The sequence below is a fragment of the Dicentrarchus labrax genome, unplaced genomic scaffold (assembly GCF_905237075.1).
Source record: "Dicentrarchus labrax unplaced genomic scaffold, dlabrax2021, whole genome shotgun sequence".
In the NCBI taxonomy this organism is placed as follows: Eukaryota; Metazoa; Chordata; class Actinopteri; family Moronidae; genus Dicentrarchus; species Dicentrarchus labrax.
Window position 1 is genome coordinate 7,370,207 of NW_026136702.1, and position 17,380 is coordinate 7,387,586.

General features: G+C 42.0%; 2 protein-coding genes across 2 annotated transcripts; one reads left to right on the forward strand and one right to left on the reverse strand.

Moving 5' to 3' along the window:
- Nucleotides 1–75: 75 nt before the first annotated feature.
- On the forward strand, nt 76–9,326 carry LOC127350539 (zinc finger CCCH domain-containing protein 6). Its single transcript, XM_051377258.1, has 12 exons — nt 76–588; nt 2,760–2,979; nt 3,088–3,210; nt 3,303–3,543; nt 3,668–3,810; nt 4,291–4,419; nt 4,516–4,630; nt 4,755–4,864; nt 4,973–5,205; nt 5,288–5,688; nt 5,783–5,953; nt 6,220–9,326. The coding sequence occupies exons 1-12, from the start codon at nt 503–505 to the stop codon at nt 7,719–7,721; spliced, it is 3,474 nt and encodes a 1,157-aa protein (XP_051233218.1). The 5' UTR covers nt 76–502; the 3' UTR covers nt 7,722–9,326.
- A 96-nt stretch (nt 9,327–9,422) lies between these two features.
- On the reverse strand, nt 9,423–16,683 carry LOC127379550 (uncharacterized). The gene is made up of 7 exons (XM_051429305.1): nt 16,490–16,683; nt 15,866–16,049; nt 11,388–14,669; nt 11,126–11,305; nt 10,868–11,040; nt 10,653–10,770; nt 9,423–10,496 (listed from the first exon to the last, which is right to left on the reverse strand). Exons 1-7 carry the CDS (start codon nt 16,681–16,683, stop codon nt 10,287–10,289), a joined length of 4,341 nt encoding a protein of 1,446 aa, XP_051285265.1. The 3' UTR covers nt 9,423–10,286.
- Nucleotides 16,684–17,380: the final 697 nt, after the last annotated feature.

The following is a 17,380-nucleotide window of genomic DNA, read 5'->3' on the forward strand; positions in this document are numbered from 1 at the left end:
GGATTTGAACCAATCAGAATCGCAGCTCTCGTCGCTCGTGCGACGTCTGACCAATAGCGAATGAGGATTTGTTGTAACCAAGTTAGATCGATCCCGATGGGGCTATATATACGCGGGGCAACACACAATCTAGGAATGTGCTGCAGACCTCAGAAGCCATTTTGAGATGATGTCCCTGTTGAGAAACCCTAGGAAGATGCTGAAATCAACGAACATGGTTACATTTCTGTCTGTTTCTCCCTCCGTCTCCTCTCTTTCACCATGGCAGCTGTCAACCGACGGGACATTAGCAAAGCGGGGTATCAAGCTGTGCTCACAGAGTTAAAACGTCATTGATATGAAAGAGGAGAGTGTCTGTTTACTGTCTCTGTCGAGACATGTAACACCGTGAGTTTTTTCCAGTCTGAACTCTTCCAGCATCTCTCACAACCCAACGTCTCCTTGAGTGAACTGAGTTAACTCACTCTTGTACCGGAGAGAAGGGAGGCAGATCCGTTTTCCAATGGCTTCTGTGAGCCTTGTTTCCAGTCCCCCAGCCCCTGTTCTTGACAAAAACATGACAGACTCTGAGCTTGCAGGGGATGAAAGGTCGAGTAATATTCTTATGCAATTCTTAATACGCTCATCTGTGCGTTTCAGTGCTGTGGGTCTACATGCTTGTGTTACTGTTTTTTTTTTTTTTTTTTTAACCATGAATTGCAGGGTGTAGAGTCCACGGTCCCCCCCCCTCCTCTCTCTCTCAAAAAAAATAATATATATATATATTTGCATGCCTTTTTGGTGCAATTGAGTAACGCTGTCCAAAATAGCCTAGATTTCCCATCACCGCGTCGATAAAGACTCATTCATGATTATTTTCCATGCAAGGTAGCAGACCTCATCGTTTGTGTTGTTGTGGTACTGGGATGGATTCATGGCTTCATTGTTGCCATCTGCAGGAGACTATGCAAATGACTATGATGGAAATGCCACGCCCATCCTCGCACCGTACTCCCCCCTAGCGGGCACCTGGCAGTACTGCTGAGACAGGGTTCACGCAGGGTTGAGATTATGTGTTTCTGCTGGGTTTAGGCCATGCCTGTGTCCTTGTGATTGGTCTCTAGTCCTTGACAGACAGGGGAGCTGTCAGACCATGTGAGCAAAGAGGGCCAAGAGTTGAGCTGGTGTCAAACCACAGCTTTCACCAGGTGTTTTTTTTTTTTACTGTCTTAACACAAGTTCATGCAACGAAGAAGAAACAGTCAATGTAGTTTGGGGTTGGCAAGAAAACCCAACTGGTGTTGTCTCAGATAGTAAAGGTGTGCCTCTCTTTATTTCACACCTTCCATGCCTCAGACTGGGCTTTTTTTTTTTTGCCCTTTACATGGATAGACCTTCTTTAAGCTCTTAAAATTGGTCAAAAAATAGGTTGGAAAAAATGAGATTGTGGTTTTATTGCACCTCGTAGTGTTGTAATTATGGTATCACTAGAAAATTCCTTTTTCTATACACGTTAAATAGTTATCCGTTACCATGCTTATAAATAGTATTCTAACAGTAATGCTGGTTGTCTACATTTGTTATTAATCTTCAGATAGGTACATCATTATGAACAAATGGGAAATAGGAAAAGATTTTATTGCCAGTTCTACAAATCATATGCAACATATTTAACTTATGTTTCATTTTGAATCTTGAGGTCTATGCTGCTTTAACCGGGCTAAAAGTGGATTTAAGATACAGTAGCTTTGGATGTGGAGGGTGTCAGGTTGAAGGCTGATCCACGCTGACTGTAGAGGAAGAGGTGGCGAGTGTCTGTGAAAACAAACCTGGATCAGTGGGTGGACATTCTTTCCCATTTCATGGTGTTTTTGTTTCATGCTCCTACTGGCACTATATTTTTGAAGCAGCTGACATTACAGAATATCAACCCTGAAATGATGATATATACCGTTGTCATTCTTTGATAGGGAATGGTCTCACATGGACAATTTTTTGTCAAACTTTTTAGGATACTTTTACATGATATTCGCTCTGTATCAGTCATTACTATAATACAGAATGTATTAATTAACAGCTGGTCTGGGCATGATTTTAAATATGCACCAAGTGTTACAAAAGCTTTTAACTGCCACTCTTTAGTGTTATAACCAGTTAGTTTTAAATGTACCATCCCTGTCTGAAATGTGACATGAAACATAAACATGTATGTGATGGGCGCTGCAGCAAACAATAGAAAGAAAGCCCCAAATTCTCCCAAAATTATGCTTACGGGCCGATCATAAATTACATGTACTGTATTCTAGTGTCCAGATTTTTGGCTTTTTGACATATGTGTGCTTAAATTATATCTTTGACTCCATGCTGTCATTATATAATGAAACTGAACAACCTTGCTTCTAGAAATCACAGGTTTTCATCGTTTTCATTCATGAAGTGGAATTTCTTTTGATTTTCATAAAATAAGTGCCCACTGGTTCACAGGAAATCAAAACTTAGCCTTGAATTATTGACAGGATGTTTTAGTACAGGAAAGGCTTAGGGCGTATTGGACGCGGTCTGGCATTATATTTGCTACTTTGCTCCAAATGAACGGAAAATACATTATGAGAGTTTCATTTTTATTTCTTATTAAATTATTAGAGTAGGTGATTTTGGATTATTTGCTTGTCAGATGTTTTGCTCATGATGTGAAAACCATTTAACGATGTCTGAGGCTGACAGTAGTGCATATAAAACCCTTACAGGTATACTCACTGTACGGTTCTCCTCTTTTTTAGAGAGGATGGCGAACTTGAAGATGGAGAAATAGATGATGAAGGGATTGGGATTGAAGAGGAAAACAAAGAGGCCACAGAGGTGAACGAAGACAAGGAGAAAGAGAAGGAAAAAGAAAAACCTAAAGAGAAAGAAGAAAAGACTCACAGACACTCCAGGAAAAGATACAAAAAGACCAGAGAGAAGAGGAGGTCTAAAAGGAGGAGGCGCGACAGACAGAAAGTAGGATGCTCTTATACCTGTAGATACAACATAAAGACATGAATGTAAACTAATGTGGACTAAATCGTTAATGTTGTGTTTTTCCTTTGATCCCTCTCATCTCATCAGCACCACTCCCCCTCCAGCAGCTCCAGCTCTGACAGTTACGACTCTGACTACGACCGACTAGAAAGGCCCAAAAACCGGAAGAGCCAGGGATCTAGCCGTGAGTCCGATGGCCAGTCCTCGCAGGTGAGTCCGCCACCGCTGGCACGCTGACTCTTAAATATTCCATATAAGCATTAGTGTGTGACAGTTTTCCTCTTCGACTGTTGACCTGCCAGCACGGACGGGACTCAAAAGGAGGCCACGGCAAGTCCCCGCCACACAAGAGCAGTGATTTTGACAAATACAGCGACTACAGTGATGACAAGTATGACTACGATGAAGAGGAGGATGATTATGAAGATGACATGTCCGAGTATCCACAGTCAAAAGATTCATCTTCCCAGAGTCAGGGAAAGGGGCGCCATGCTAAAGACCAGATGAAGAGAGGAAACATGAGGGGGATGAAACCACAGCAGTGTATGAATGCTTTTCATTCCTGTAACCTATATATGTTTACTATAAATTCTGTTTTATGTGATAGGTGTGAGAGTCAACAAAGTTAGCGGCGTTTGTTCACTTCTTCCAAAATGTCTTTTTTAAGTTGGGCAGAGGGGAAGGGGCCGAGGAAGCGGACCAGGAAGAGGACGTGGGATGCTCAACAAGAACAAGAAGCTGAAGGGCAAACCCTGGGGAGGACGTGGACGAGGTCGAGGAGGAGACCAGGGCATGGAAGACATGGCACCGGTAAGTATGCCCCTGAAAATGAAGTATTATATATTACTGCATTATATAGCACTTAACGGACACTGTGCTACAATTTAGAGCTGCCATGCAAGGCACTGGCCTGCCAGTGTCTCAAGGACACCACATATGGACAGGAGAAGCCAGGGATCCAACCCCCAATTTACAATTACTGGCTGACTCTCTGTACCATAATTATTACATTAGTATTATATTAGTCAGAGCGAATCAAGCTAAAATATTGTTTGTATGCAACACAATGTACACTAATATGTATTTTTAGAAGACTTTAAATTTTTAGAACAGTTAAAATTTTGATAAGCGTTTTAAAGATATTTATGGGTATCCACAATGAATCATTAAAATAAGAAACAGGGTCATTCTTTTACTTTTTGCTGTGTTTCAGCTTTTAACTGTGTTGTTGAGCTTTGTACTGTACAGATTGTACCGTAGATGAACAAATTAGCTAATTTTGTGTCACAGGAAGGAAAAAATTCTTCCGGTTTTCAGAAGAAACGGCCAATTATGAGCAAGGAGTTTATCAATCAGCACACAGTTGAACACAATGGTAGATACATCTGCAAGTATTTCCTGGAGGGTCGGTGCATCAAGGTATAGTAGCACTCTTTTGCTTATTGCCTATTGCTATTGCTGAAATATTTGAAAAAGAAAATCACTCTCCTACCTTAAAATTTTCTCTTCATACAGGGGGAACAGTGCAAGTTTGAACATGAGCTCGTAGTACCGGATAAGAAAAAGGAGCTTTGTAAATTTTACCTCCAAGGATACTGCAGTAAAGGAGATAATTGCATTTACATGCACAATATCCTTCACCAATGACAACAAGTATTGTTAATCACATTTGTGTAATAGGCACCACATACAGTAATTAACTGAAATCTCATTATACCATTTAATTAACCCTGTTCCTTAACCTGTGACTGTACATGAATACCCGTGCAAGTTCTTTCATACTGGAGCCAAATGTTATCAAGGGGACAACTGCAAATTCTCCCACGAAGCTTTGACTGACGTCACCAAAGAGTTGCTTGATAAGGTAAGACAAAAAGGAAGAAGTGTTTTTGATTATTACCTCTATGCTAAGAAAGTCTCAGACCTAGTGGTTAACAACTGTCCTATTTATGTTTTCTGGCTCATTTATAAGATAATTAACACTGAAGAGGAGAACGCCCGTGAGGACGAGTTGGAGCTGGAGGATCTGAGAAAGCAGGGAATCGCCCCACTTCCGAAGCCTCCTCCTGGGGTGGGGTTGCTGCCCACTCCTGGTCAGAGCAGTCCTACAGATGGAGCCTCTGGCCAAGCAGGGAAGAAGATCCCCTCACTGTTTGAAATCAAGGTTCAACCTACTGTAGACTTGGCACACAAAATTGGTCTGAGGTAACCAAAGTAATGTGTAATCAAACTCAAAACTAGTATTTGGAGCTCGTCCTAAACCTAATTGTGCACATTATTTTTCCAGTGGATCCAACTTCTCCCAGAATCAAGGTGAAGGTGGAGGCTCGGAGGAGACGCAGAGCGGAGGTATGGTGCCTTCAGGCCCCTCTGCTCCTGCTGTTCCTCCCCCTGGATCACCTGTTCCTGTGGGCCACCCCACTGGGCCACCCATGCCACAGAGCCCACCAGGACAACTACCACCACACGGATTTCCAATGCCACCACCAATCCCCCCTGGTCAACCCCCACCCTTCCATGGAAACCGACCAAATATCAACCCTCCGATGAATATGCAGAGGCCTCCGTTCCCTCCAATACCAGACATGCAGATGCTGCAAGGCCTCTTCCCTTTTCCATCATTGGGTCAGAACCCAGTAGAGTTCTTTAGTAACTTTCTCCGAAACCAGGCCATGGGTCAACAAGGAGGTCAGTATTATATTCATATGGTTATACAATATTTTATTTACCTTTTTAACTGTCACTGAAATTGCTAAATTGTGTTTAATTTTCAACGTGGTAGACCCTAGTGTGGCCTTCATACAGCAGCAGATGGGTGCAGAGTCACAGTTGCAGTCTTTACCACCTGCAGTACAGAAAGCCATCTTTTTACACCTGACGCAACAACAAGAGTCACATCCACAGGGGAGTGAGCCACAGCGAGCAGAGGGCCAAGATGATAATTCAAACAGAGGTAAGTCCCAGGGGCCAGGAGCAGGATTGCTAAATTACCGGTAATTAAAATAAAGTAAAACCACAGAACCTCTTCAGAAATGGAGCACAGACTGAAGTAAAACGACACAGGGAAATTATTATACCTCAGTAAACCTGGTTTTGGAAACAAGCCACAGATGTGACAGGGTGTCAATACACAGATCATTTATGAATGCTCTGGGAGAACAAACACTTTAAACACTTCAGTATGATTTAATCATCAATCATTTAATTAATTCTCCACAGATGAAACTACAAACTGGTACTCAAGCGATGAGGAGGATGGGAGCTGTGTTTCCTCCATCCTTAAATCTCTAAAGAAGCAGAGCGAGATGCAGCAGTCTCAGTCCAAGCCCCCCCAGGCTGCCGCGGTGGCGCCAGTGCTGGGTGACCCTCGCCTTGTGAAGGAGAGGGCCCCACCCAGTGACCCCCGTGTGAAGACAGACCCTCGGCAGCGACCACCAGATGTGAAAAAGGAGTTGGATGGAGCTGCAGACCCACGGCTCTCCAGAGACCCCAGGAAGATGAGACCAATGGAGCCAAGTTCCTATCGCCAGCAGACCCACCCTGCTCCTCAGAAGCCTCCTACAGGAGATGATGATGAGGAAGGAGAAAGGGAGCTCAGGGACAAAGCTGTTCTCATCCCTCTAGATGCCAGCCCTGGTGTGGTCCTGCGGGACCCTCGTTGCCAGTTAAAGCAGTTTAGCCACATCCGGGTGGACATCCTGCTCCAGCGGCCAACCTTCGCTCAGACGGTGGTGTGGGCCCCTGAGGACCTCATCCCTTCCCTTGTGCCCAAGCAGGAACACTCCATCAACCTGCCCCTTCCACCCCTAATTGCAGATGCTCAGATGAACCGAACAAGCATGCCTGACCATCCCCCCGTCTCTAGCCCTCCGCTGACTGACCCTAGACTGGCAGCTGCACGTTTGAAGGAACGTATGAGTCGATTGTCCTCTGGATCTCTAGAGTCTCGAACCTCTGCAGAAAGACCTGCAGATCCGCGTCAGCAGAAGACCTTGGACCCCAGACTCAAGCGTACAGGAAGTCTGGACTCCAAGCTGCTGGGTCAGAAAGAGCCCTCCGCTGGGGGAGGTGTTGTGGACCCAAGGCTGCAGAAGGCCAGTGCTAGCTCCTCTCCTCATACTGCTCGAGCCAAGCCAGAGCCTGAGAAGCTGCCACCGTATGCCCCCCGTCTGGCATCCTCTGGTGGAGGGCTAGAGAGTCCCACCACAATCCTCGGGGGCATCAGTCTGTACGATCCTCGTAATCAGACCGAGCAGGCTCAGAAGGAGCAAGCAGAGCCTCCTAAAAAGGTGGGGATTCTGAAACACCCAGATAAGAAAGACAGTACTCCACCACCATCACTCTCACCAACCCAACGAAGTGGCTCTTCCGAAGAGGCCAAAAGCACAGAGGTTGCCTCAGATCAGCCTCCACCTTCCAGTTCCCCCACAGTGCCTCCTGCCTCACCTGTGAAACCCCCCGCAGTTCATAATCTGCCCATCCAGGCACTGGCCGGGTTGATCCGACCACAGTACACTGACCCCAGGCAGGCTAAGGTAGGAGGACAGGGCTCCACAGGAGCACAAGAAGAGGCGGAGGAAAAGAAGGAGAAGGAGCAGGAGCAAGAGGAAGCCATGGAGGAAGAACCAAAACAGGACAATCCAGAGGAGGACGCAGATGACAGGACACTTAAAGACGTGTTCAAGACTTTTGATCCCACTGCTTCCCCCTTCTGTCAGTAAACACTATTAATTTTTATTTAACTTTACATGAATCTATTTATTTCTGTACATAAATATTCTTGTATAGAATCACATACTATCTGGTGCACCACACATTTGTCAGTATGGACATGATGCTCGATATATGCACAGACACACACGCACACACACACACACACACACACACACACACACACACACACACACACACACACACACACACACACAGTGCATAGGTCTTTTTAACATAATCATATTAATGCTCAAGTGTGTATTTTGAAAGTCTGTTAAGGTCTTTTATCAATGTGTGATTTCCATGTACATTTTAAACAACCAGAAAACAAGGAATTATGTTAACTTGTATAGTTTTCACGAAGGACTGACCCATATTGTTGTTCAGTAAACTTGTATTACTATGAGTTTATTCCAGGCATTACACTCTGTAGAATAGATCATTCATTCACTCTGTTGCCAGAGACAAAATGCTATGTGATCGATAAAATGAACCCCCTTGAGATTTTTTGTATTTACTTATTTATTTCAAGACACTTTTATATTATGAGATTTTTATGTTTATGCTCACTTTTATGAGAAGGGATTTTTTCACAATAAGTCAACAGATTTACTGTTTTTTTTCCTACCACACCCTGATATGAGTTTGTGATTTGTCCTCTGACACGATCAGGTCACATAATCGAAAAAGAATCCCTGCAGGTCCTTTTTAATGCACATTTCCAAGAAAGGCACATACAGGCTACATAATGCTGATATTGAGATACAGAAGTTTGTTCATCATTAGGAACGGGCTAAAATGTATGTAGCAGTGACTGATTGCTGTTTCCTTTTACAGTGTTAAATTTCTCTACAATTAAGCTTGCTTGCAGAAATGTTTGTGCAATACGTATGAGACAGTTCCCCGCTCACCTGAGAAGAAATTCTGTGTGGTTTTTGTAAAATTGCAGCCGTTCAATTTCTGTTTTGTGAATTGACTTTTTTCATTTTAAGTGGCCCTATGTGTTGTAGGCTTTTCTGACTTGCGAACCAGTTAATTAATGAGTTTGTGGAGTAAATTAATATTGGTTACTTGATTTGATTTGTCATGCTTCAAAACTCTCACTGCTGACAAGCTTGTAAATAAGTTGTTTTCATCAGAATAACAAATGAAAGAAAGAAATAGAGTGTACTATAGAAAGAAAGATGCAGATATATATGATACAGATACGACCTTTATGACTATGTTTCATGTTGAATTATTTTTAGTTGACTAGATGAACTCACATGGGGTTATGTTTGCTACAAAGAGTGAAAGTTGTAGGCTTAAGATGGCATAATGCTAGGCAGTGTGTATTATTTGACAGTTCTGTGTCTTTTGAGGTGAACTATCCTTGTTTGACCGAAAGTGAAGCTGTGTGTCCTTTTTTATCGTTTTCATAAGTCACATTGTAAATGCCTATTTTGTATCACATGTACAGTCTGTTTTTGAGTGTTTTAATGAATGCTATATTTTTTTCCTGTCAGTTTGGTGAATATGGTTGTAATAATACTGTATGACATTTTAACAACACATATGCCCATCACATTTCAGTGATTTTATTATGAATATCTGAAATAAAGAGATCAAACATACGGTATTTTATTTCAGAATCATCAGGTTGCAATGTCTTTTAATGTGCATAACCGGTCCAGTGTTATATCCAGTGGTGGAAGTACATTTAGCAGGTAGTATGATACTGAAGTACAATTTTGAGGTACTTGTACTTTACTTGACTATTTCTATATTATAATACTTTATACTTCTGCTCCATTACATTTCAGAGGCAAATATACTTACTTACTTATCTATTTTATTTGACAACTGTAGTTACTATGTCCTTTTCAGATTCATATAAGTTAAATACATGTACAAAACAGTATTAAAGATCAAACCACTTCTTTCAAACCGTCATTGACATTTCCCCTCTAAACTTTTCGGATGGTTTCATTTAAATCACTGTTTGAGGCAAAGAAAGTAAAATGATTCAATATTTCACAAAATGCAAAAATCAAGTGAAAAGTCCCAGAAATTACCACAGAGTTTCATATAAAAAACTCCTCCACGACCCCTCAGATTTATGCTGTAACACATCAAAGGGGCCTGAGCCCTAGGTTGGGAGCCACTGACTATATGTAAAGTAGTTCAAGCTATCTCCACCTCAAGCAGCTACAACAGCAAAAATGCTGCTTACACAGTGATCAATATTAACTATGTAATATGTAGTAAAATGCCAGCCAACTGCCATTTTTTAGTACTTTAACTTTTGATAAATTAAGTACATTTTGCTAGTGATACTTCTGTATTCTTACTTTTAATGCAGTGCTTTTACTTGTAATAGAGTGTATTTACTCCAGTACAGTCTGAATACTTCTCCCACCATCAAATCTCATCTTCACTAATATTTCACTACTATTTTATGTCATCCACCTTGCTTAAGGGTCCTCGAAGCATGTCAGTCCCCTTTAAGGGTGAAGAGGGTTTCACGTCTTTATATCAAATAGGAAACAAGAATGTGATCTGTGTTGGGCTTCTTATTTCTTGAGACACAAATACTACTTGAGTTTTGAAGGGGTAGTGGTCACATTCACTGGCGGAGCAAGACTGGGTGCTACAGGGTGGGATGAAGTCTTCCTCAAACCCAGATCATCAGTCTCTGGGTTAGAGGTCTGCTGGGCTCGATGGATCTCCAGCTTCCTCCTCCACTGGAAACACAAGGCTGTAGCCTCTGCACCATCTGAGTTTGGCTCCGGCTGCTTCAAACCCTGGAATAAGAGAGTAATTGGACAGTTTTAATGACTCAGGAGACAAGTCACAGGACATAACATAACCGATACTTTGAGCTGTATCTTATCTATCTATAGAACAGGAAGGACCTCATATTACAAATTTGCTAGGGGTTCTTTTAATGTTAGATTTACTGTCATGCAGGCTGTCTCTGCAGCGTGGACCCCACGCAGGACCGTCTGGAGTAGATTTTGTGCGTTCTTCACCAGGATCTCATCAGATGATTTGCACCCAGGTGTTACAGCATTGACACTAAGTAAAGATAAAGAAAAGAAAAACTGTCTCATTCACTTTCTTTTTTTTCCTGGGTTAGTTTCAGCACATGAATTATCCATAAACTCTTTGTAACCTGGAGATGATGCTGAGCTGGTTGGTGATGGTGAGAATCTGCTCGACTATGAGGGACAGTTCAACCGTACACTGTTTATCCAGGCAGTGGTTGGTAATAACTCTGATAAACTGAGTTACTGACTGGCAGTTTGAAATCACATCCTTGGCTGCAGAAACAAATGCCTCTTTATTCTGGAAGAGAAAAGGAACAATTGTGGATAAGGGTGCCTGCAAATAACAAGATCAAGGCAGAAAAGTGCCCTCTGGTGGTCCTTACCGGTATTGGGCCTCTCTTCTTCAAGTACTGGGTCATGTAACATATTGTGTCAGCCATCTTCCTGGTCACCTGGACGATTCTGTTGTCCTTGGGATCCCAGCTGTCACTTTCTTGTTTGAGAAAGATGGAGGTGTAGGTCAGTGAAGAAGATTCTTTGAATGCACCAGACCCGACATCATCCTACAGAGAAAAAATAAGGCATGATTTATTTTAACAAAAAGGAATCACTGAACTGGAAAATTGTTAATCATGACATACCTACATGTTTTTCCATATGTCCAGATCCATAGTTGGCCACACTAGCCATGTTTATATTTGGCTCTGCAGCATCTACACTTTCTGTATTGCCTCTCTGCCAGGATGTTGTTGTTGTGTCGGAGGGAAATTCTACTTCTTTTACTTTAGATGGGATTGTCGCCAACACTTCTTTGATATTGTCTGGTGTTTGGCCCTGCAGACCAGTCCTGATGTGCTCTTTAGCCTCTTGGTGAATCCCATCTTGCTTTCTGATCTCCACCACCACATAGTGAGCTTTGGCTGACCAGCACTGGATCTGCACATCCAGACTGAGTGTGTCACAAATGTAGTGAGTCTCTACCATGAGCCTCGCCCTGCTAATTATGTCTGAGATCTGAAAAGACAGGTGGTCGTTGATGGACCTCAGATTAGAACGAGCACGTGGGTCACGGATGTAGTTTAAGGAGTCCTCGACTCGTTTGGTTGCAAGTTTTACATTTTCAAAAAGTGTTTCTGCTGTGTTTTCAAATTTCTGCTCTGAATCTTCTGTGTTGTTCTCCCTAAAGTTCCCTGCAGCAAAATAGGCAATTTTCACAATATTTTGAAGTGCAGTGTCATAATCCTTGTTTGCTTTGCTTAAATGACCAGAGAGCACTCTAATTTTAATCAAAAGACGTCTCAGAAAGAATTCCGACTTTGCAAGTTGCATCACACTTGGCATTATGTCAAGCTCTTCGGCAGCTTTAAGGTAGGCTTCAGTCAGTGTTTTCAGTTCATCCTGGTGTCCTGTTAACTGTTTTGATTTGTAAGGACTTTTACAGTTTAAGCTGGTTAGCCTAGCTGCCTCCTGGATTCGAAGCGAGTTCTCAGACAGGACTGATAGCTGTTTCTGAGGGCCCAACTGGTTCACTGCAGTTGATGTTCCCAAAATCTTATCAAGAGAATTTAGCAAAATCTGAATAGAGAGGCCCCAGAGGATACAGAGTCCCTCTAGTTGGTCTACCTCTCCTTTAAATGAGATAGAAAACTCTACCAGACACCTTGTGTTGTTCTGGGCTTTATTCAGCTTGTTATGTAAAACGCTGAATGTTTCTTGACCATCACTTTGTGAGGTTAAATCAGACGATGTCAAGAGCTGGACCATGTCAGCACACAAAGTCATCACTTCATTTAGTTGCTGCATAGCAGTGGCTGCCATTGTTGGCAGATGAGCTTGCAGCTCAGTGTAAACAGCATGATACCAGGTTCCAGCCACCGGCAGTAAAACCTTTCTGGTGTTGTTAATCAGGTCAGAAAACTGTGTGCTGTGTTTGTAGAGGCTCTCTGTGCTCCTCCCTGAGCTCATTGCCGTCTCTTGAGCTGTCTGGACGAGCAGCGGAGTCAATGACACCAGCTCTGCTCTGAAACTTTCCAACGTCTGATGATCAACTGCATCAACAATGGCCAAGGCTTCCTTTGCAGCTTGAGCGTAACAGTTTGACAGCTCAAGAACACCAGTGCAGGCCTGGTTGAGAGCTGTCACATCTTTTCCTTTAGTCACAGTCACAACTTCATACAAGAGGGGTAAAAGGTCAAATTCAAGAGGCTTGTGGATCAGTCTGGGTTCATCGGAGACAGCTGGGATCTTTAAATCAGCGCTGTCATATTTACGAGCCAGTTCTACTTCTATGGTTTCCTCATCTGAGTGCTCTTCCTCATGTTCGATTTGGGAATCCCTCTCCACAACCTCAAAAACAGGAGAATCCAAGCCTCTTCTCACATGATCCAGTTTCAGTTCACAGGTGTCGATTTCAGGCTGACGTGCCCCCTCTCGAAGCGGGCTAAGGAGATGTGGATGCTGTTGGCCATCCAGTCCCCTTCTGAGCACTTTAAAATGCTGAATAGCCATGGAAACATTATCTGAAAAAGTAGTATATACCTCCACATTTAGACTGGAACCTAAAAGCATGTCTCTGACTGACTCACACACTTTGGTTTGAGATGACTGAACCTGTTTCAGCAGCACCAGGAGGCCATTCCTGTAGATGGGGTTATCACTTCTGTCCAAGTGCCTCCTCACTGACTGAATCACCAGCTTCATGTGACACATGAGGTTTGTTGCATGTTCATTAAACAATCTATAGCTTTGCTCTCTGTATGCTGCGTCACATCCATGCCGGTCATTGACCATCTCATTAATAGCAATACTGGTGAACTCCCTCACATCCATTACATCACTGAGAGCATCCTGAAGCTGACCAGTCTCTTCCTGCCATTTTTGACACACCTCATGAAGCTTTTGAACAGTTTGCATTGAATCATCCGCCAGCTCCAGTGAAAGAGGTGCAATTCGAGCTCTGAGTCTTGTAAGGCATGCTCGTGAGTTCTCCACGTTCTCCAAACTCTTTGCATCAACGGCCACAGCTGAGATAAAATTTGCAACTTGGATTATTTCATCAGTGGAAGAAATGAAATCCTCAACTAGGGGCTGAATAAAGTTCAGATCCATCTTTGTAGAAGAATGCGCAACCAGGATCTGTCTCATCACACTTAAAAGTTCGTCAACTGTAGAAGATGCTGTTAAAAATGTGTCCAAGACTTGATAAAACACAGTAGTCATCAAAGCTTTGTCAAGCATTTGTATTTGCTGCACCAACAAAGTGCAGGTCTTCTCAAGACTCTGCTCAGAATCATCAGGATCCTCTGAGGACTTCAAAATCCTTTTTACGTCTGACCAGAACTGCAGGATGTGACGACAATGACTCACCACTCTTTGCTGAAATTCTTTACGAGAAGAGTTTGCCACAACCATACAGTGAAACACAAGATCTCTTACCACACTGTCAAAGCCACTGTCTCGGATTGAGGAGGTGGAGGAGTTGGTAAGTAGTTGAAGCAGACTGTTCCTCCTCCATGTGTAATATCCACAAGGACCCAGTGATCCACTGTGGCATTCACTTTTCAGTATTTTAATAATGTCACTCACAGTGCTCTGCACCTTGTCCAGAATGTATCTCTTGGCTGCCTGTGCCTGCTCGCTTGTAGGGTGTTTGATGGTTGTGCACATGGCCGTGTGCAGCATGGAGATGCACCTCCTCAGGGTCTCCAATGAATCAAGAAGCTGCTTCGTTTGTCTGGGATCCTGTAGGGAATTTGCTCTCTCCACTGTCAGACTGTTGAGGAAAAGCAGAGCCTGAGAAAACCCCTGGAAAGATTTTAGCAGAGACTTCATGTCTGAGGAGGAGCCAAGCTCAGAGAGGCACTCCAAAACTCGATCAGCGGCAACTACAACTCTCCTTACAGTGGCATCGTCGTCCACTAACAGAACCTAAGAGCAGAGAGACAGATAAGTTTACTTGTTACTGATGCTGAACAGCTATATTATATTTTTTAGCCAGGCTAGTGGCATGGTGTTAGTGTCAGCCTGTCAGTCTGTCAGTCTGTCCATTTTGGTCCTAACTGAAACTAAATGTTTCTAAATGAATATGGTTCATGGTCGAGAGGATGAAGCCTTGACTTGTCCTCTAGTGGCACCATGAAGATTACATTATTTTAGTGTCTTGAAACTGTATGGATTCTCATGAAATTTGGATTAGACCAATGGCCCACCAAGACCAACATTTTTGTCAAACATTACCAATGATAGGCAACAAACACATTGACAGTATTCCTGTATGAACATAATAAATATAACCTAGTCATGCAATAATGTCAGTAATACAGTTTAATGACTTATAAATAAACCTCATACATCAAATGATGTTACTTAAAGTTACAAGTTTTGCTGTGTGCATAATATTATTGCAATAGCAATTATGGGTAAAGACAGAAATCCCAGATCATTTTGCAATCTCTTCCCAAATCTTAGGCAATGATGGAGTTTTTTTTGGATGCCTGTTCTGACTAGCGCTATTGTTGGGTGAAAATGTTGAAACTGAAATTGCACAAATTGCTGTATTTAAATATGATACTCCAGTGTGCTGTTATAGTTCTGGCAGATCTAGGAAGTGTTTTCCATAACCAGAGAAGAAAAGAGAAGAAAGAAGAGTTTGTCACTCACACCATGTGATGTGTACCAGTGCAGAGTTATACAAGATTACGACAGTGTCATTAATAAGACTTTTGTGTCCTTTTTCCAATTTACGAGCAATAGCTGATGCAGTCCCCTTTCATAAATTACAGACAGTCTGGACACTGGTTGACATGATAGATAAGATATCAGTAAGTCGCTAACGTTGGAAAAATTCATTGTCCTCACAAATTACCAAACTATTACAACAACAATGAAAGTTAAGGCCAAGTACCATCGGTTGTGGATGAATATCTGAGGTATTTCAGGTATAAAACAGCCAGAAATTCCCATTTAAGGAAACCTCTAAGAAAGTAAAAAAACAGATGCAGCTCTCATCATTCACTTCCAGCAGCCATTCCTTTCTCCCTATCTATGTTTATTTTTAAAAAGGTGTGATATCTTAAATTGATTGGTATATTTAGTAAAATACTTGCCAAGAAGAAAAAACATACTTTGACTACTCCCAGGAAGACGTTTTGTGTGGCAGTGATAAGTTCCTCTCTGTGCTCAGTCAAACTGGGCTGGATGCTGAGTTTCTGGGCTGCCAGAAGCACATGTTGTCCAGACACAGTGACAGATTCCAACAGGGATGACATCTCCATGTGCAACACTTCATCCTCTGTCTCACGTATTTGCCTGCAAGTAAAGTGCCTGGTGCTTATCAGATAATATATTACATATCAGTCTCTTAAAAGGTCAGATGTTATTCAGTCATTCTTGTTATTATTCAGTCATTCTTGTAATAATCTATAACACCGGCAACACCACAATCTTTAAAACTCATTACTATTTCATACTTTGTATATATTAGCACATGTTGTGTATATATTTTATTACTGTAACGTACATTAACTCATTTTTATTTTTATTTTTTACTTATATGTATATACCTTTACATACATTTCTATTCTATTTATTGTGTTAGATATTGTAATATACGTATTATTTCTATTCTTTAACATTGTGTGAGTACAAGATCTGATTCTGATGTTAGTTTAACTTTTATAGGCTTGCACTTGCAGCTTTGTACATTAGATTTCTGTTCTTTATCTCAGTAAACTCCACACTGTACATACCTGGCGGCCACTGCTGCCATGTTCTCAGTAGCTTTAGCCACAGCCTGAGCTGCCCCCTCCAGCTGGCTGAACTGTTCAGGTTCCTCTGCACTGTCACACAGCAGCACCAAGTAGCATAAATGACTTGCGATTGGTGCGACCACCTGCTCCACCGCCGCAGTCCTGATCAACCCATGATCCAGTAAAGGGGACATAGTTGGCAGAGTGATTCTCTGTGGTCAGAAGAAAGTGAGCAGTTCCATCTATTGTACTCAGTGTGTTGGTTGTATTAATAATTAATTGAACTCTGCGGAGGAGCTTGTGCTTTATTTCAGTGTTTCATAGCAACTGGGTCACCTGACCAAACACACATAACCTCACCATGTTTAAAGAGTGATTAGCTGTCTTTCTTTTTTGACATATTGTTGCATATGCTGCAACTGAAGATTATTTCCATGGTTAATTGATCAATCAATTATTATTTTGTCTAATTCTTTACTTGTTTAGTGAAGTGGGTTTAGGAAAAAGCTTTACCAGTAAATATTATTTATCCTAAAATCTTGCAACCACACATTTGGCATGTAGTGAAAGTTTGTAATAGTAGTGCTCTAGCACATTTGCCAAAAAGTAGCCCACTTTGTTGAATTCACCTGCAATAAAATGTCAGAAAAAAGTGACAAATGCCTGTAACAGTTTCCAAAAGCCCAGTATGACATCTTCAAAGTGCTAATTTTATCCAACCAATAGTCCAAAATCCACTGATATCCAATTTATGATAATACAGTGAAAAGGAGCAAATAACTTGTTTTTGCTTGATAAATGACTTTTAATAAAGTAATTTTCTGTTGCTCGACTAATCGATTGGACTTGTATATAAGCAATAAAAAGTTAAACCCTTATAATTAAAATGCT